This window comes from Barbus barbus (assembly GCF_936440315.1).
Source record: "Barbus barbus genome assembly, chromosome: 3".
Lineage (NCBI taxonomy): Eukaryota > Metazoa > Chordata > Actinopteri > Cypriniformes > Cyprinidae > Barbus > Barbus barbus.
In genome coordinates, this window is record NC_136731.1 from 44,463,955 (window position 1) to 44,485,866 (window position 21,912).

General features: G+C 42.1%; 1 protein-coding gene across 1 annotated transcript in view; it reads left to right on the top strand.

Annotated features, from left to right (window-relative positions):
* LOC306852468 (uncharacterized protein) overlaps positions 1-21,912 on the top strand; it is a 59,762-nt gene that overhangs the window by 7,935 nt on the left and 29,915 nt on the right. The window contains exons 2-6 of the mRNA XM_079389328.1: positions 355-706; positions 795-2,421; positions 3,149-3,526; positions 8,678-9,097; positions 15,935-16,354. Of these exons, the coding sequence (XP_079245454.1) occupies positions 373-706; positions 795-2,421; positions 3,149-3,526; positions 8,678-9,097; positions 15,935-16,354 (3,179 nt within the window). The 5' untranslated portion in view covers positions 355-372. The remainder of the gene's footprint in view (positions 1-354; positions 707-794; positions 2,422-3,148; positions 3,527-8,677; positions 9,098-15,934; positions 16,355-21,912) is intronic.

The following is a 21,912-nucleotide window of genomic DNA, read 5'->3' on the forward strand; positions in this document are numbered from 1 at the left end:
GGTAAAGAGAGCCGGTGCGGTGTTAGCTTTAGCTTAGCTCTTAGTCCTCCGCGCTTCCCCCGCCTTTGTTTACGATCTCGGCGCAGCCTGTGAGCACTTCCGCCCGGCCGAGCAGAGTGCGTAGCCTCGGGTGTTCTGGAGATCTCAGGGATGAGTCGATGATTGGTTATAAAACTGTTGGAAAAGTGCAGACCAATATCCAAAAGCTCCTGTCGGGTGTATGATGTTAAGGCAAAGCTGTTCAGTGTGAACAGACCCGAGATGAGCATGAGCGATGTGTTCGCGCCGCCATCTTGGTCAATTTCAACTTGGTCAATGATGTGAATGTGCTTAAGTGTATGTCTTTTCCTTCAGGTTTGAAATACCTGCAGTATGGCGTGTGCACAGAAATCTGCTAAAGAGTACCTCAGAAACAACAGGAAGAAACTAGTGACTCATATGAACAACTTTTCTTTGATTGTTGAGAATCTTCATCAGAAGAATGTGTTCAATGACTATGAGCTTGATGCTCTCAAAGCTGAGAGGACAGACTTTGATAAAGCCAGATGTATATTGGATTGGGTCTTTAACAAAGGTGAACAGGCCAGTTATGAATTACTCCAGATTCTGGATGTCACTAAGAACAGGACATTAGATGCTGGTTTACACCCCTGGATCAGCTGTTTTCCCTTCAGAGATGAAGATGTAGAGCCCAGCTGTTTATTTGGTGAGTAGAGAAATGAAAGAACATTTAGGTGAAATTAACAATTAAAATATTTCAGTATATTTATTTTATGCTTTTGTTGCTATTTTAGGTACAAAGCCCTGTCAAATCTATCAGACACGGCTCAAGATGAAAGCAAAAAGCATCCTGAAGAACCAAAGGAAATATTTCTGTAAATATTTGGATGACAAGGCACAAATAAACTTCAGTTTCATACCTCTTGTTTTAAAGACCGACTCTGTCATGAAAACGTTATTCAAAATAAAACTGAAAAACAAAAAATGCAAAAAGCTACGGCCCAAGAAGCTGAGAGCTTACATTCCTAACGAGGGACAAGCACTGTCACCTGAGGATCTCCTGAGATTGCAGGACAAGAGCATCCTCATCGTCGGCAAACCTGGAGTAGGAAAGACCACAGTTGTCCAGGAAATGCTGCGTCTTTGGGCAGAGAAGGATGGCAGAGAGATAGACTACATGTTTTACTTTGATGAAAGTGTTTTGGCTCACAATAGTGTTGCCAGCTTGGAATCTCTTTTGTTTGATGGCTATTCAAAACCATTGGATGAAGACAGAAAAGAGGTGTTTCAAGATATTGAGAAAAACTCTGAGAATGTTGTTGTTGTGTTTGATGGTGTGACAGATTTGGACGAAAGTTCAGTCTTATGGAAGATCATGGACCACGATCTCCTGCCTGATGCCAAGATTGTGATCACGTGCAGATCAGAGGAAGATGATCCACTTTTCTCGGACTGGCCGACACGGAAAGTGTATGTCCAAGGATTCAGTGAAGACTCTATTCAGGCTTACTATCAGAAGATGTTGGGTCATGATCCTGATCTTCTAGAAGTTATTTTGAAGAATCAAGAGCTGTTCAGTCTTAGTCATGTTCCATTGTATGCCTTCATGATTGTAGTCTTGATTAAGTCTAAAAATGACACCGTATGCAATCATCCACACACAGTCACAGAAATGTACATCCACATTTTCCGTCTTGCTGTGAAGAAACATGGAAAAAATAAACAAATAGACAAGTACCTGAAAGATAAGAAAGATCAGATTCATCGCTTGATGGGAAATGCTTTCAATGCAAATAAGCAGATGTGCCTCAACCTTTCAGAGATCAACATTGATGAGACAGACATTTGTCATGCTTTTCTGAAAATGATCACAGCAACAGACTCGCCAACATCTGCGACAACATACTGTGCGTTTCTCCACAACACAATGCAGGAATTCTTCTCGGCTTTGTGGCTTCTTGGACATCCAGATGAAATTGAGGATGTCCTACAGCTCTGTCAGACTGAGGAGCATAAACACATGAGACATGTTCTTCCTTTCTTATGTGGACTTCTGAGTGAACACAACACCAGGCTCCTCAAGTGTCTCTTCCCAGAGGATCAGATAAAGAAAACATCTGACTGGTTCAGTGAGAAGCTTTTTGAAGTGTTTCTTCAACCTCAGAGCGAGAGTGAAGACGATGATCTTCTCTATGTGTGTCAGTGCTTGTATGAGCTCCAGTCTCCTAAAGCCTGCTTAATGTTCCTGGAGAAGATGAACCATCAGCTTGATCTAGAAGTGGATCTAGATCCTCATCAGTGTTGTGCTTTGTCTTACGTGATCGGTCAATCCAGAGATAAAGAGGTTTATCTGAATCTGGAGGACTGTAACGTGACTGATGTAGGAATGAATATGATGCTCAGCTGCTCTCCAAACATCAGGTACTAGAAATCAAGACAGATAACTAATCTAGCTGTAGTGTTTTAAAGGGGACCTATTACGCCCTTTTTACAAGATGCAATATAAGTTTAATGTGTCCTAAAATTGTGTCTGTGTAGTGCATGAACACATCTCGCTGTTTGGTTCTGTGCATTTTGCTCATCTCAGATAAGCCTGTATTTACTCTAATGTGTGTTCAGTGGTCAGCCTTTCTCTCTCATCTTGCTCTGTGTGAACGTAGGCAGGTCAGTGAGTTATGGTTACAGGGGCACTTTCTGAGTCTCTGTTGCAGTTAGCTTAGTAACTAATATGCTGTATGTAGAAATAAGTTATCATTTTGCTAAGTTATTTGTTCTAAACCTGATGGAAATTCTTGCTGAAGTAAGACACAAAGCATAGCAACACATGGCAAGAATATATGTAAAAATAATGTTCTGACTTTTGAGTGATTTGATTTGTTTTTGTAATTATTCAAATCCGTTTTGTTTGTTTGACCACATTGTTGAAAGGGGCATATTTGATTAACTTTGAAAAATCTGCATTTTAAGATTAATATCTGTGAGTTACTCTATTAAATGAAGGGCTGCAATTAGCATCAGTTTTCCCCTAGACGTATCTTATCAATGATAAAATAGGGGAAAATTGATGCTAAATTATCATTGTCTGGTGGGCAAAACAATGAAATAAATAAAACAGAACAAGCTCTTATGTTTGATTTCTTTGTTGCAGGTTAAAGACTTGTGAAGATCCGCTGAAGCAAATCACATTCTTTGTAGAATTCTTCCATAAATCATCTCAGTGCGACTGCAAACTTATTGATGTGAGAGAACGATATGACCCAGAAAAATGCAATGCTCTGCTGGATCTTTGTTCTCATGTGAAGATCTATGAGACTCAAACAGGCAGGAGTTATCTTCCAGCATTACAGTCAGTTTTCCAGTCACCTGGTGTCTGGATCATAGATCTCTCACAGAGAAAGAGCTCCGTCCTCCTGGAAGTGCTGAAGCTCCTGACAGAGAAGAAAACAGTAAAGCTGAAAGGATTGTCAGATGAAGAGAGAGAAGTGATGAGTTTCCTTCAGTGTCTGCCCTACATCTCACAGCTGAGGTGAGAAAATCTGCAGAAATATGATTTCTGCATAAGCTGGAGCATGTTTTCTGGTCTTAGTGGACCTCATTTACGAAACAAACGTACGACCGAAAATCACACCTGCTTGGAGGTTTCTAGTGATCGTGAAGAGCTTGTTTAGCTGGATCAGGTGTGTTTGATTAGAGAGCTGTGGCCCTCCAGGAACTGAGTTTGAGACCACTGCTTTAGATTATTTTCCTAAACTGACAAGCTAAGCTTTTTCTTTCCTTTCAGGGCTTTAGCTTTATATGCTCAAATAGGAGCATAAACAGACCATGAGGAATCACACATCGTGGTATCTCACACGCTTCTGTGAATAGAAAAATTATAAAAAGAAATAAAAAAAATAGGGTTACACAAAATATATTTATCTTAATTAATATTTATGACACTCTTAATGCATTTAATTGTTCTTTATATCTTTATTTTTAAAAACGTAACTGCTCAGTGGTCACGCAGGTGCCTCACACGCACACACACAACATTTCAGCGTTAACTTGACATTTCAGCCATTAATCAAACTAAAGAGCAGTCAACCAAACATAAGTGTTACGCTGCTCAATTTACAGGTCGACTGTAAAATCAGCGTGCAGCACCGAAACAAACATTTATTGTGCATGTGAAAGGTGATATCAGAACACAAGTGAAGAACAAAGCCTTATTTACCTCATAGATAATAGTTTAGTAACCAGATGTTACATGGCAAAGATGGAAACATCTGGATGTGGAACGAGAGAGGCGTGTGAGCCCAATGCATTTAGTTTCGCTTCAATAAATTCATTTAACTTGTTGTATTCTGTTTATAATGAATGCCACTATTGCCTAATGTGTGTTTTACTTCATAGTTTAATATCAAATGTTATAGCTACTCATTTTTTTCATTCTTGTTCTGTAATACCGTTAAATTTGAAGGTTTTTCATGTGGATTAAGGAGAACTAGATAATCTATATAGTGTTTATAATGTTTATAAATGTTTAGTATTTAGTATAAATTACCACTATTGTTGCTGTTGCTTTTTGAACTCCAAATTGAGTTTTAAATTCATTGAGTTGTAAATGTGCCTTATACATTAAATACAATGTATAATGTATTCATTAAGTAAGCTGTCACAGAGTATGAAATGAACACCCGCCAAACCCGCGTTAGTTCCAGGAGGAATGCCTTTGCTTAGACACAATTAATATTTTCACAATATTTACGCTTGCAGAAATAAAGGCTACATTTGTTTACATTTTGCGGAACAGACGGAAGAAGATCCTTCATATGCATTTATTTCATTATGTTCAGATGTTCTGTAGCGGTCATGTGAGGAGATTTCTCTCTTCTCTGTGTCAGAGGTTATATACATATAAATAATACATAATTCATTAACAATTAATATACTTTAAAATATAATTTAATTCAGTGATGCAAATCTGAATTTTTTTTATCAGCTGTTACTCCAGTTTTCAGAGACATATGATTCTTCAGAAATCATTCTAATATATTGATTACCAGTGTTAGTGAAAGAAAAAACAGCATAGGCTAGTTGGGTATGTTTTGAAGCTGGGATGCTGGTTTATGCTGGTCTTTAGCTGGTCGGACCATTTTAGGACCAGCACATGACCAGCATAAACCAGCAAAGGACCATCTTAAACCAGCTCAAACCAGCATCCCATGCTTCAAAACATACCTATACTGTTACGGGGCTGACGAGACGTGAGACGTGCGGATCCATGTGCAAAGCTTTATTACTAAACATGGTCAGAAAACAGGCAGGGTCAGACAGGGGCAAACAGGTATGGCAGAGGCAAGACAGAGCAATCCGTGGAGCAAGCGTGGGTCGATGATCGGCGAACAGTATCCAAAGGGGCAAGGCAGAGAGATAATCCAGAGACGAGAGCAATAATCCAAACGGGGAGCGAACACAGTCCAAACGGCAAGGCGAAGGGTTAATCCAGGAAACACGGGCATGGTCAGACACGGCAGGAAAACAAGGCAAGACTAGGACTAGAATAATGGCTCTCTAGAGTTGCTATCGCTGGGTTAGTGATAAACGCTAACAATACTCGGCGGTGTACAAGAGCAAGTCCCAGGCTTAAGTAGTGAGTGGTGGTGATTGTGAAATGGTGATCAGGTGTGGGTGTGATAATTGAGAACAGATGCGTGATTAGGGAGTGCAATGGATGGTGGGAAATGGAGTCCAATGTGCTTGTGAGTGAAAATAGTCACTGTGGTGAACGGGTGACCTCTAGTGGTGGTTAACCGGGAGAGCATGGCCAGGATTCGTAACATAGCCCCCCCCCCCAAAGAGCGGCTTCTAGACGCTCCGATACAATCAAGGAGGGCGGTGGAGCGGAGGCGGAACAGGGGGAGGGATGGAGGGCCAGATCCCTGCGGAAGTGCAGAGGCCGGGGATCGAGGCAGAGCCGGCAGGGCAGGAAACCAGGGCGGAGCCAGATGGCACGGGAGCCCACCAGGGCGGAGCAGGCGGAACAGAAGCCCACCAGGGCGGAGCAGGCGGGACCAGAAGCCCACCAGGGCGGAACAGGCGAGACCAGAGCGGAACAGGCGAGACCAGAGCCCACCAGGGCGGAGCAGAGGACCGCCACGGCGGAGCAGATGACCACCAGACCTGAGCATAAGACCACCACGGCGGGGCAGATAACCACCAGACCCGAGCATAAGACCACCATGGCAGGGCAGAGGACCACCACAGGGAGGCAGACAGGGCAGGAACCCATGACAGAGACTGGGATCTGGGGAGAACAAGGACAGACAACACAGAGAGAGCAGAGACCGACAACACAGAGAGAGCCTTCATGGTCTCAGGAGCCGTGGCAGGGCAGGACGGGACCAGAGCGCACCTGGGTGGAGCAGGAGACTCCCAGAGCCAGACAGCTGACCACCACCGCGGAGCAGACAGAGCCAGAGCCCACCAGTGTGGAGTAGACAGGGCAGAGGATCTCCACGGTAGAGCAGACTCTGGCTTGACAGCGACGACGTGAGCAGACTCTGGCTTGACAGCGACGACGTGAGCAGACTCTGGCTTGACAGCGACGACGTGAGCAGACTCTGGCTTGACAGCGACGACGTGAGCAGACTCTGGCTTGACAGCGACGACGTGAGCAGACTCTGGCTTGACAGCGGAGACGTGAGCAGACTCTGGCTTGACAGCGGAGACGTGAAGGGGTGCTGTTGCTGCCGCCATTTTGTGAGTGAGTGCGGTGCCGCGTTCCTCCGCGACACCCACAGTGAACGGAGAGCCCACACACAGCAAAGCATAGTCCATAAATTTACTGAGAGATGAACAGGGACCCTCGTGGATTAACTGAGACTTGAGCGGCTGATTAATGCCCTCACAAAAAAAATCTATAAGTGCATAGTCCGGCAGATCAGAAAAATAGGCGAGGTCTAAGTACTCCTGTACATAAACCTCGAGCGGTCGCGAGCCCTGCTTGAGGGTTAATAGCATCCATGCAGACTCCATATCTGGCCATTGTCCTCTTGAAAAGCCGCTGGATTCTTGTGTGGCCGAGTATTCTGTTACGGGGCTGACGAGACGTGAGACGTGCGGATCCATGTGCAAAGATTTATTACTAAACATGGTCAGAAAACAGGCAGGGTCAGACAGGGGCAAACAGGTATGGCAGAGGCAAGACAGAGCAATCCGTGGAGCAAGCGTGGGTCGATGATCGGCGAACAGTATCCAAAGGGGCAAGGCAGAGAGATAATCCAGAGACGAGAGCAATAATCCAAACGGGGAGCGAACACAGTCCAAACGGCAAGGCGAAGGGTTAATCCAGGAAACACGGGCAGGGTCAGACACGGCAGGAAAACAAGGCAAGACTAGAATAATGGCTCTGTAGAGTTGCTATCGCTGGGTTAGTGATAAACGCTAACAATACTTAGCGGTGTGCAAGAGCAAGTCCCAGGCTTAAGTAGTGAGTGGTGGTGATTGTGAAATGGTGATCAGGTGTGGGTGTGATAATTGAGAACAGCTGTGCGTGATTAGGGAGTGCAATGGATGGTGGGAAATGGAGTCCAATGTGCTTGTGAGTGAAAATAGTCACTGTGGTGAACGGGTGACCTCTAGTGGTGGTTAACCGGGAGAGCATGGCCAGGATTCGTAACATATACCAGCATATGCTGTTTTTTTCAACAGGGTTTTGCTGCTTTTTTTGGAGCCTGTGACATTTTATTCAGGATTCGTTTATGAATAGAAAGCTAAAAGAACAGCATTGATAATAAATCAACATAATGGAATGATTTCTGAAGGATTATGTGACACTGAAGACTGGGGTAAACGCTGATAAAAATTCAGATTTGCATCACTGAAAGAAATTATATTAAAAAACATATTTTGAATGGCAGTGTGTGTGTGTAAATTTGATCTAAATATCTAAATAAAAATAGACTATATTCAATATATGATCCAAAGTAACTAGTAACTAACTACTTGAGTAGGTTTTTTTATCCAATACTTTTTTACTCTTAAGGCCATTGCACACTTTCGCATGCGTTTTTCCGTATTCCCCATCCTTTCCTATCAAAATGCATGGTACGGATGCGAAAACGCAAAAAATTGAACCTGATCCGAATTTTTTTTGACGGACAAAAGTTTTGGACTCAGTGTGCAGACACCTTTACTCAAGTAACTATTCAGACTAGTACTTTTACTGGAGTAAACATTTCTACAAGTACTTTTACTTTTACTTGCGTACAGTTTTTGGGTACTCTACCCACCTCTGGTTCGGACAAACATTCCTGTTCACTTCACAGCTTGCAGTGGTTCATACAGCTCCATACATTCACAATGTAATAGCCAGTGTGTCGTGTAGATGGATCAATTTATGTTAAGAAATTTGACTTTAATACTGAGTACAATTTCTGTGGATATATTGAACAGGGTTATACTAAATACTGATTGTGTACGGTGTTGAATCTGATGCCTTTATTTAATGTCTGTACAGTTATCAAAACTGTAAATTCATTATTATTGACATTTAATGTCTAATTTAAAAAGTATTTAATGTGAAAACCAGAAACAAAACAGTTTATTGTTATTTTGCATTATTTAATCACGTCATATGTAATAATTTCTGTGATATCTGTGTTTATTCACATTTCTCTTTTCTATTTTGTTACAGATTCTCTAATCAGAGTAAAAGTGATGTAAGCAGATTTCTTCTGAGTCTCTTCATTAAAGCAGCAGAGATTGAGACACAGACAGGAGAGCAGATGCTGAAACTGTTAACATCAGTCTGCACCAGCTCTTCTGATTATGGACGGAGTTACATATTTAATGACACTGATTTCCTGCTGGATCTTTGCTCTCATGTTAAGAACTATGAGACTCAAACAGGCAGGAATTATCTTCCAGCATTACAGTCAGTTTTCCAGTCACCTGGTGTCTGGATCATAGATCTCTCACAGAGAAAGAGCTCCGTCCTCCTGGAAGTGCTGAAGCTGCAGACAGAGAAGAAACCAGTAGATCTGTTCAGATGTTCAGAGGAAGAGAGAGAAGTGAAGAGTTTCCTTCAGTGTCTGCCCTACATCTCACAGCTGAGGTGAGAAAATCTCTGGTTACTCAGTTATTGTGAAATATGATTTCTGTATAATCTGGAGCATATTCTGGTGTTAATGAGTGTCTTTAGATCAGAGGCTCTGTTGTGTATAGGCCAATTCACACCGCACAGACAAACGCCAACAAACTAGTCTGTTGGAGTTTGTTGGATCAGTGTGTTACCCCTGTTGGTTTTGGTTGGAGTTTGTTTTCACCCAACTGAACATGCTTATAGTCCATTTCAACGGATGTTCGGCGGTATAAGGAAGTGACGTCTTTGGTCCTCGGTCGTTTCCGGTTAGTGTTGGAGCGCATTCAAAACAATGGCGGCAGGCGCTTGATGCACACGGGATTGCAGTTCATTTATTTAATCCTGCTGTTTAAAATGTCAAAATTAAAATTAGATCCTTGTTCCTCGGTGGTTGGGTGATCCCTCTGGCCTGGAACTAACATTAAATTATAAATAATCGGAAATTAAAGGGTTTGGATTTCCGAGAAACGCATCTGGATTGCAGCAGTGAAGCGAGAAGCAGAATAGCCACTCCAGGATATACCGAGCACATTTCCATTCAGGTAAGGAAAAGTTGTCTTTTTCCATTTGATTATTTCTATTTATTTACATTAACTCTTCAAGTATGATGCAGCATTGTGTTTTCGTCATTGTTTACATATGCGCCTAGCGTTTTGATTATTTTTTAGTGAAAAAGGCCAAGCTTTTATTTCCGTTTTATTGCAAGCGTTATGTGGGCTGTAATTAAACGAGTTCTGATTAGTTGTCTAGCTATCTTGTCAGCAGATAAATGCAGTGAGTAACACATTATAGAAATGTATACTGTAAACTTGAATGTCGTATAGTGAAACTAACAATTATTCATCACTTATGCTTGTCTGATGTTACCGATGTCTAATGTCCAACATGTATGATGTATTAAACAATAATAGTGTCATTTGTAAATATTGTGCATTAAATAATTGTTTTTGTTCTCTTGTCTTTAGGAAAGCCATCATCTGTAATGTAAGACAGCTGAGACAGTGAGTGCTACAGGGAGACAGGACAGTGCCAAACCACATGAGACCATATGAGCACCCAGATGTGTTTGAGAACTTGAGGATGAGATGCAATGTAGTACTCAAAGCTGCTCATGCTCAGCATGCTGCTTTTCATATTGATCACATTAATAAATTGGCTGGAAACAGTCTCTGTCTTTTATTTCTATGCAGTATTGGTCAAATGTCTGGACACATTACTATTTTTTATGTTTTTTAAAAACATCTCTTATCCTCATTAAGCCTCCATTTATTTGAGCAAAAATACAGACAAAATCGGTAATACTGTGAACTATTACAATTTAAAATAATGGTTTTCTGTTTTAATATTCTTTATATTTATTTCTGTGATGCAAAGCTGGATTTTGATCAGCCATTTCTCCAGTCTTAAATGTCACATGATCCTTCAGAGATCATTCTAATGTGCTGATTTGATATTTGTTATTGTCAGTGTTGGAAACAATTGTGCTGCTTAATATCTTTTTCTGGAACCTGTGATACTTTATACAGGATTGACTGATTGAATCCTGGCAGGGATTTTCAAAATATAGAAATCTTCCCTAACAGTATGTCTTTACTATCACTTTTTTTTTTTTAAATTCTGAATAAATGTATTAAAATAAATAAATAAATAAAAATACTGACCCCAGACTTTTGAACAGTAATGCATGCTGTTACAAAACATTTCTATTATAAATAAATGCTGTTATTTTATTCAAAGAATACTAAAATGATCTCAGTTTATAAAGAAATATTAAGCAGCACAACTTTTTCCAACACTGATAATAAATCAGTATATTAGAATGATTTCTGAGGGATCATGTGACACTGAAGGCTGGAGTAATTAAGTTGAGATCACGGAAATAAATTATATTTCAAAGCATATTACAATAGAAAACCATTATTTTAAATTGTAATATTTCAAAATATTATTGTTTTCTTATTTCAAAAACATTAAAAAATAGTAATAGTGCCCACACTTTTGATCTGTGTGTGTTTACAGTAAATGTGCATAAAATACATACATACATACCCACGTATATACTGTATTTATTGTGTGTGTGTGCGCGCATTTATTAATCTGCATGTAGGGTATACTTTATCTTAAAAAACAAAAACAAATAAAGGTTTGCGCAAAACACGGTAGCCAGCATTAAATTGCGTTGACCTTGTTTATTTGTGACCACATGATGGCTCTGATAGAGCATTCAAATGCTTTCTAGCACTGTTCCACAGCAACAAACCTGACCAAACTAAGCACACATGATAAAACGAATGCAATCAGTAATAATGCCATGAAGTGATTAGAAACCATGATAACATCGTAAGTTAAACCGAATATAAGACTGATGTCATCCATTGTACGAACAAATGATCCCAACTTTTCCGCTCAGGAGTTAATTGTAAGCATCCAGACTGCGATACGCGTTTACCACCATCTCTCGTGTACACGTGCGCAGCATCAATCAGAGCCACCTTCCACCTTCTGAAATTTAAAAATGGTGCTACCGGAAATGCTTCAGGACCAGACATGCGCAGTAGCGTTCCAACGCCTTTGCTATTGTTTACGTCCTTGAAATGGACTATAGATAAAGAGTTGGTCGTTGTCTGTTGTGAACATGACAGTTATTTATCAAAAGATTCTAAATCCAGCGGCCAACTAGTTTGTTGGAGTTTGTCTGTGCGGTGTGACTTGGCCTTATCAGTGTTAGCTACTTAATTAACAATATAATAATTACACTTACATTCTCGATCATTTCATTAAGCCAACATCCAGTCAGTCCTGATGAGCACCACAGTTTTCACCTGTGTTTAAGGAGTATGATAGAGATATGCGCCTGCTATTCAAGGATGCACAAAAAAAGTTTCATAACTTTTACGTTTCCTCAAGAAACTTTGTCTGCGCTCGCATAACTTTAGCGTTCTCTCACAAATAGATTTTCATTCCCTTACAAAACATGTGCATTCTCTTTCAAAGTCGCTGTGTTCTCTCACAAAACTAGTTGAGTTCGGACAAACATTCCTGCTCACTTCACAGCTTGCAGTGGTTCATACAGCTCCATACATTCACAATGAAGCACTTCACAGAGTTTTATTTTGAACTTGGACTCCAGTATAAAGAAACACCGGTCGTAGGAGACATCTTGAAGTGCTACTTGCTGAAAGGACCTGAAGTATTCCCAGAAGGTGCTCTCTGATTGGCTTTGAAGCAACTATTAGCCTACAAGAAAGCAATCCAAGGCACTTCTGGTCCAAAAAAAAGTTAAAAAGCCTTTATTCCCATTATGACCATTACAATAGAAGCACTAAAGAGACTAAAACACTGCTCACTGATGACACTCTCAGAAAGACTGAAGGCTGAAATGTATCAGTGTGCAGTGATTTAGTCATTTTTAGATTATATTATATTATTATATAATCACAATATGTATGTAAAATACAAGATTAGTTTTATACCTCTTGGTATAAATACTGTATTTTTATTCAGTTGTGCTAATGTTTGCTTTTGGGATGAATTTGTTATTAATGGCCAGTGTGTGTCGTGTAGATGGATCAATTTATGTAAAGAAATTTGACTTAAATACAATTTTGACTTTAATCCGGCTTTTGGCAAATCGGACCATGCTGCCATTTTTCTAACACCGGGATACAAACAAAGGCTCGTTCAGGAACCTCCGGTGCAGAGAGTAGTGACGCACTGGTCCTCCCACTCAGAGACTATGCTGCAGGCGGCGCTTGATGACGTCGACTGGGACATGTTCCGGGCGAGTTCTTCTGACGTCAGCGAGTTCACGGATGTAGCATTAAGCTTCGTAAACACGCTAACCGAGCAAGCTACAGAAACAATAACGATAAGGACATTCTCCAATCAGAAACCGTGGGTGGACAGAACAATCCGTGCCGCGGTTAACACACGCACTGCCGCTTACAATGAGGCTCTTCTGACCGGGAATATGAGCGAGTACAAAGCATCGTGCTATGCTCTCCGACGCGCAGTTAGAGCCGCCAAACACAGATACAGAGAGAGAATTGAGTCTCATTTCCAGCTCAACGACTCTCGACGGATGTGGCAGGGACTGAGGACCATCTGTGACTTCGGAAACAAATCCTCCGCGGAGGTGAGAGCAGATCCGTTGCTGGCCGACGAGTTAAACATCTTCTACGGCCGCTTCGATGGCAACGGCGGCGGCGCGACTCTGCCGACCAGAGCGTCAGGAAGCAGCAGGCAGAGCAGTGATGATCCTGTAATCACCGTGTCAGAGGATGAGGTTCGGAGTGCGCTAAAGAGAGTGAACGTCAGGAAAGCAGCCGGACCTGATGGGATAACCGGCCGTGTTCTGAGGTCCTGCGCTGATCAGCTCGCTGGTTTGTTCACGTCTATCTTTAATGAGTCCCTTGCTACCTCCGTGGTTCCCACTTCATTCAAAAAATCCATTATTATCCCTGTGCCAAAGAACAATAAACCCTCTTGCCTGAATGACTATCGCCCAGTTGCCCTCACATCTATAGTCATGAAGGTTTTTGAGAGACTTGTAAAGAGCCACATTTGCTCCTCCATCCCTGATACTTTGGACCCTCTCCAGTTTGCCTATCGCCCAAACAGATCTACGGATGATGCCATTTCTCACGTTCTCCACTCTTCCCTCACACACATGGACAGCAACAATGGGAATTATGTAAGGCTGCTATTCATTGACTATAGCTCAGCTTTCAACACTATAGTCCCTATCAAGCTGGCATCTAAACTCACAGACCTCGGCCTCCTCACTCTGTGACTGGATTCAAGACTTCCTCACCGGCAGACCTCAAGTGGTGAAAGTTGGCCAGTTCACCTCAAACTCCATCACCCTGAACATAGGAGCCCCACAGGGCTGTGTCCTGAGTCCCCTGCTCTACTCTCTCTACACGCATGACTGTGTGTCCTTTCACAGCTCCACATCTATTGTCAAATTCGCTGATGATACTGTGGTTCTGGGCCTCATCTCCAACAACGATGAGACCGCATACTTGGATGAGGTAGAGAGTCTCACATCATGGTGCCAGGACAACTGTCTCTCTCTGAATGTGAGCAAAACTGAAGAGCTGATCATGGACTTCAGGAAGAGACAGCAGCAGCCCTACACTCCTCTTATGATCAGTGGGACCCCTGTGGAGAGGGTGAGTAGCTTCAAGTACCTCGGTGTAAACATCTCCGAGAACCTGACTTGGACTACACACATCCAAACACAGGTTAAGAAAGCCAGGCAAAGACTGTACCATCTGCGACAGCTGAGGAAATTCAGGGTCTCACCAGCAATCCTGAAAACTTTCTAATCAGGGACCATAGAAAGTGTATTGACTCAGTGCATCTCAGTGTGGTATGGAAACAGCTCCAATCAGGACTGCAAAGCACTACAGAGAGTTGTGCGCTTAGCTGAGCGCATCTCAGGGTTTGCTCTCCCCTCTCTGCAGGACATCTACCTCAAACACTGCAAAAATAGAGCTGTTAAAATCATCAAGGACTCTAATCACCCTGGTAACCGTCTATTCACTTTGCTTCCATCTGGTAAGCGCTTCCGTAGCCTGATGGCAAAAACTGAGAGACTTAGGAGGAGCTTCTTCCCCCAGGCCATCAGGCTCCTAAACTCTAACTCTGTGTCATAACATCACTTGTCTCCATGTAAATATCACCATATCAATAGCTATTCATAATTTTTCTCCATGTAAATATCATATTGCTGCTATTTAAATACCCTGTACAACTTTTTTGCACATTATTTTTGCACATTCCTCGTATTACTATTTAAGTCAACAACATACTGACCTGCACATTTATATTTATATTTTTTATCTTATATTTTATTTTATTTTATTCTTTTATTTTATTTTTTCTACTTTTCTTCTTCTCAATATTTGTATACTTTATAATTGCACTGTCCTTGGAGCGGATCTAACCTACATTTCACTGCTGGTTATACTCTGTATAATTGTGTATGTGACAAATAAAACTCTTGAATCTTGAATCTTGAATTTCTGTGGATATATTGAACAGGGTTATACTGAATACTGATCGTATCAGTTTATCCTGTTTTAGATTAAAATGAGGTATTATTTAATGACCTCTTTCAAATGTAGCACTTCTGCTTTGCTGGGTCTCATAAAACTTCATATTTCATCATAAAACTTCAAAAAGAGTTCAGTGTAAGTCTGTGTTGAATCTGATGCCTTTATGAAGTGAAGTGAATTGACATAGTGCCAAGTATGGTGACCCATACTCGGAATTCGTGCTCTGCATTTAACCCATCCAACGTGCACACACACAGCAGTGAACACACACACACACACACACACACACACACACACACACACACACACACACACACACACACACCGTGAACACACACCCAGAGCAGTGGGCAGCATTTATGCTGTGGCGCCCGGGGAGCAGTTGGGGGTTCGGTGTCTTGCTCAAGGGCACCTCAGTCGTGGTATTGAGGGTGGAGAGAGCGCTGGACATTCACTCCCCCCACCTACAATCCCTGCCGGCCGGGGACTCGAACCCGCAACCTTTGGATTACGAGTCCGACTCTCTAACCATTAGGCTACGACTTCCCCATTATTTAATGTTTGTACAGTTATCAAAACTGTAAATTCATTATTATTGACATTTAATGTCTAATTTAAAAAGTGTTTAATGTGAAAACCAGAAACAAAACACAATTTATTGTTATTTTTCATTATTTAATCACGTCATATGTAATAATTTCTGTGATATCTGTGTTTATTCACATTTCTCTTTTCTATTTTGTTACAGATTCTCTAATCAGAGTAAAAGTGATGTAAGCAGATTTCTTCTGAGTCTCTTCATTAAAGCAGCAGAGATTGAGACACAGACAGGAGAGCAGATGCTGAAACTGTTAGCATCAGTCTGCACCAGCTCTTCTGATTATGGACGGAGTTACATATTTAATGACACTGATTTCCTGCTGGATCTTTGCTCTCATGTTAAGAACTATGAGACTCAAACAGGCAGGAATTATCTTCCAGTATTACAGTCAGTTTTCCAGTCACCTGGTGTCTGGATCATAGATCTCTCACAGAGAAAGAGCTCCGTCCTCCTGGAAGTGCTGAAGCTGCAGACAGAGAAGAAACCAGTAGATCTGAGAAGATGTTCAGAGGAAGAGAGAGAAGTGAAGAGTTTTCTTCAGTGTCTGCCCTACATCTCACAGCTGAGGTGAGAAAATCTCTGGTTACTCAGTTATTGTGAAATATGATTTCTGCATAATCTGGAGCATATTCTGGTGTTAATGAGTGTCTTTAGATCAGAGGCTCTGTTGTGTATAGGCCAATTCACACCGCACAGACAAACGCCAACAAACTAGTCTGTTGGAGTTTGTTGGATCAGTGTGTTACCCCTGTTGGTTTTGGTTGGAGTTTGTTTTCACCCGATTGAACATGCTTATAGATAAAGAGTTGGTCGTTGTCTGTTGTGAATAGGGCTGTAGTCAACCAAAGAAATGCTTAGTCGACCAAAGTCCTGTCCTGCGCAACGATCAGTCGACTAAAAAAAAAAAAAAAAAAAAAAGACCCAATGTTTTGCATTTTGATTAAACAATTTTCATACAGCATTTATAAAACAACAACGAAAAAACATCAATACATAAAACTATAATAATAATACAATTCTTTGAAAATTAAGTGATTTTTTTTAACTGCAAAGTGAGGAGCTCTGTCCTAGGTCTATAGTGGCAGTCACAATCGCGCACCTGACCACACCATACGCTACAAAAATATAACTGCTAAAACTGCCAAATAATGAAAAATCCTAACAAAAGCTCTCGTTTATACAGGCTGTATATTCTTTTTTACTTTCAAAGCTGGGTTAACTTTTGTCCAGCCGATCTAGGCATTTTAAAACAAACACACAAAAAACCCAAATAGCCTAAAAAACAACCCTGTATAGTAGGAAGGCCTATAGATTTATTTTTGTTTTGTTACATTATTTAGGGTATTTTCAAACGCGTCAAGTGTACAAATAAAAACTAAAACATAAGAAAACACAATCTATTGAGTCAGCATAATAAAGCCGTCAAGGCTACTTACAGATCTGCAGGCCTAGTCCACCTTTTTTATGTTGTGGGCCAAAAACACTAACATGTCCACATTCTAGGGTAAAAGACAGCTCCTCGACTTGTTAACAATAAATCCTGCTTTGGAAAATATGCGCTCTGCAGGAGTGGAGGTTGCAGGGATGCAGAGCAGGCGTTTGGCTGCCCGAGCAAGTCGTGGATATCTCTCCTCATTATTTTTCCACCACGCAAGTGGCCCAGCAGTGTCCACTTTACTTCTGTCCTGAAGATAATCTTTCATTTCGTTGCAAGAGGATCTTTGTGCGCTTGGCTCATCAGGGTCATCCTCTGCACCATGTCCACAAAGAAGCATTACTATCTCCTTCTCTTTTGCCGTTTTCTGTTTTTTTGCCAACGGGTCCTCATCATCCCATGTCTGCTCTGCGCAGTCTCCTGAGAGGCTTAGCCTTTTTGCAAGTTTTACGACTTCAGAATAGGCCTCATCCCGTTTCTCATCATTAAGAAAAGGTAGCTGTTTGAAGCACGGGTCCAGTACTGCAGTTAAAATGTACAGGCTGCTTGTCATCACAACTCGGTCTTTGAGTTTCCATCGACTATCTATTTCCTGCACAAGCTTAAGTTTCAACTTCTTATTTGTTGGACTATCGTTATCTGTGACGGCAAGATTAAATTTTTTTAGATTCTCAAGCATTGGGATGGCCGCAGACAGGGATGTGTTAGTCTCCTCCGACAACAGCTCGGTCAGTGTAATAAAGGGCTTAAGAACGTCTGTGATGTCTTTAGCCATATTCCACTGCTCTGTTGTCATGTCCAAAGTGCTGCTGTCACTCCTCTTAGTGTAATTGGGGTCCGATAAAACGGCGGTGATGGGCCAGCGCTGCTCCAACTGTCGCTCCAACATAAAGCAGGTGGAGTTCCACCGGGTGGCCACATCCTGAATGAGTTCGTGCTCAGGAGCTTTTTGCTGCACCTGTTTCTCTTTGAGACCCGTTTTTGCTTTGTGTCCCTTTTTGAAGTGCCCAACAAGACGGCGCGCCGCAGCCACCGTGCGCGACACCGGGTCTTCTTTTAAGGCAGCATTTACGCACAGCTGCAGGGTGTGGCCTGCACACCTAACCAACTCCACGTCTGGCCACTGACCGGATCCCTTCAGTAATTCCACCGAGAAGACCATGTTGGCAGCGTTGTCCGTTACCACTGACACCCGCTTCTCTGGTGGAATGTGGTAAGCTTCCGCGACTTAAGTGAGTCGCGCAGCGACATTTTCTCCCGTGTGCGCTTCATCCATCTGCTTTGTTTCTAACACAACGCTATTCATTTTCCAGTCTGCATCGATAAAATGGGCCGTAACTGTCATGTATGCCTCCATTCTAAGCGAAGACCACAAATCAGTTGTGAGGCCTACAGCCTCGGAGGATTGGAGTAACTGGTTTACATTTACTTTAAGTCCATCAAACCGTGAACGTAGCGCACGCATGACAGTCTCCCGTGCTGGCACAGTATATCTTGGCTCGACGATTTTAAACATGTTCTTAAAGCCCTCTCCTTCCACCGTATTGACTGGCTCATATCTTGGGCGATGTAAGGCACAATCCCCTTAGTGATGTCCTCCTTTCTCTTCGCCGACAGAGGATGGACCAACTCCAGTTGCGTCTGGGTACTTCCTGACGCCTGTGGCATGGCCTGGGCATGCGCCTAGTACATAACCAATAAAATATATAAACTTTTCGACATTAGACATAGCAAGCTGTCTGACACATTTATATCTCGCTTACCGCTTTTAGGTGATAGGTCATATTGGTCGTTGAGCTATGGTAAGTTAGCTTTAGGCCGCATAGCTTGCACTCCACAGTCTTGTCGTCTTTTTTTGCAAAATGCAGCCAGACAAAAGATTTAGATTTCTTGGACATTTTGTCGACTAAAGCCAAAACAAGTAGCGTTCTAACTGAATGAATACAGCAAAACTACCTATATTCCTTACTGAGCGCAAAGCAGTAGTGCAGCCAGCCACAGGTGCGGTTCCCGAGTGTTCGTGGTGCGCTAAATTGTGGCGCTGTTATAAAATAGCCTAAATTAAAGCATTTAAAGTTGGGGATAAAACATAGGCTAATTATATTTAGAATACAGTAATATATAACTGCTAATAAAGGAATAAACATCAAGGAGTAAATCAATGAAAATTTCTTTATTGGTGAAAAAAAAAAAAAAAAAAGTGGTCGACCAAGCCGGCATCGACCGATTAGTCGACTAAAGTTGACAGCCCTAGTTGTGAACATGAGTTATTTTTCAAAAGATTCTAAATCCAGCGGCCAACTAGTTTGTTGGAGTTTGTCTGTGCGGTGTGACTTGGCCTTATCAGTGTTAGCTACTTAATTAACAATATAATAATTACACTTACATTCTCGATCATTTCATTAAGCCAACATCCAGTCAGTCCTGATGAGCACCACAGTTTTCACCTGTGTTTAAGGAGTATGATAGAGATATGCGCCTGCTATTCAAGGATGCTCAAAAAAAGTTTCATAACTTTTACGTTTCCTCAAGAAACTTTGTCTGCGCTCGCATAACTTTAGCGTTCTCTCACAAATAGATTTTCATTCCCTTACAAAACATGTGCATTCTCTTTCAAAGTCGCTGTGTTCTCTCACAAAACTAGTTGAGTTCGGACAAACATTCCTGCTCACTTCACAGCTTGCAGTGGTTCATACAGCTCCATACATTCACAATGAAGCACTTCACAGAGTTTTATTTTGAACTTGGACTCCAGTATAAAGAAACACCGGTCGTAGGAGACATCTTGAAGTGCTACTTGCTGAAAGGACCTGAAGTATTCCCAGAAGGTGCTCTCTGATTGGCTTTGAAGCAACTATTAGCCTACAAGAAAGCAATCCAAGGCACTTCTGGTCCAAAAAAAAGTTAAAAAGCCTTTATTCCCATTATGACCATTACAATAGAAGCACTAAAGAGACTAAAACACTGCTCACTGATGACACTCTCAGAAAGACTGAAGGCTGAAATGTATCAGTGTGCAGTGATTTAGTCATTTTTAGATTATATTATATTATTATATAATCACAATATTTATGTAAAATACAAGATTCGTTTTATACCTCTTGGTATAAATACTGTATTTTTATTCAGTTGTGCTAATGTTTGCTTTTGGGATGAATTTGTTATTAATGGCCAGTGTGTGTCGTGTAGATGGATCAATTTATGTAAAGAAATTTGACTTAAATACAATTTTGACTTTAATCCGGCTTTTGGCAAATCGGACCATGCTGCCATTTTTCTAACACCGGGATACAAACAAAGGCTCGTTCAGGAACCTCCGGTGCAGAGAGCAGTGACGCGCTGGTCCTCCCACTCAGAGACTATGCTGCAGGCGGCGCTTGATGACGTCGACTGGGACATGTTCCGGGCGAGTTCTTCTGACGTCAGCGAGTTCACGGATGTAGCATTAAGCTTCGTAAACACGCTAACCGAGCAAGCTACAGAAACAATAACGATAAGGACATTCTCCAATCAGAAACCGTGGGTGGACAGAACAATCCGTGCCGCGGTTAACACACGCACTGCCGCTTACAATGAGGCTCTTCTGACCGGGAATATGAGCGAGTACAAAGCATCGTGCTATGCTCTCCGACGCGCAGTAAGAGCCGCCAAACACAGATACAGAGAGAGAATTGAGTCTCATTTCCAGCTCAACGACTCTCGACGGATGTGGCAGGGACTGAGGACCATCTGTGACTTCGGAAACAAATCCTCCGCGGAGGTGAGAGCAGATCCGTTGCTGGCCGACGAGTTAAACATCTTCTACGGCCGCTTCGATGGCAACGGCGGCGGCGCGACTCTGCCGACCAGAGCGTCAGGAAGCAGCAGGCAGAGCAGCGATGATCCTGTAATCACCGTGTCAGAGGATGAGGTTCGGAGTGCGCTAAAGAGTGAACGTCAGGAAAGCAGCCGGACCTGATGGGATAACCGGCCGTGTTCTGAGGTCCTGCGCTGATCAGCTCGCTGGTTTGTTCACGTCTATCTTTAATGAGTCCCTTGCTACCTCCGTGGTTCCCACTTCATTCAAAAAATCCATTATTATCCCTGTGCCAAAGAACAATAAACCCTCTTGCCTGAATGACTATCGCCCAGTTGCCCTCACATCTATAGTCATGAAGGTTTTTGAGAGACTTGTAAAGAGCCACATTTGCTCCTCCATCCCTGATACTTTGGACCCTCTCCAGTTTGCCTATCGCCCAAACAGATCTACGGATGATGCCATTTCTCACGTTCTCCACTCTTCCCTCACACACATGGACAGCAACAATGGGAATTATGTAAGGCTGCTATTCATTGACTATAGCTCAGCTTTCAACACTATAGTCCCTATCAAAACTCCTCACTCTGTGACTGGATTCAAGACTTCCTCACCGGCAGACCTCAAGTGGTGAAAGTTGGCCAGTTCACCTCAAACTCCATCACCCTGAACATAGGAGCCCCACAGGGCTGTGTCCTGAGTCCCCTGCTCTACTCTCTCTACACGCATGACTGTGTGTCCTTTCACAGCTCCACATCTATTGTCAAATTCGCTGTTGATACTGTGGTTCTGGGCCTCATCTCCAACAACGATGAGACCGCATACTTGGATGAGGTAGAGAGTCTCACATCATGGTGCCAGGACAACTGTCTCTCTCTGAATGTGAGCAAAACT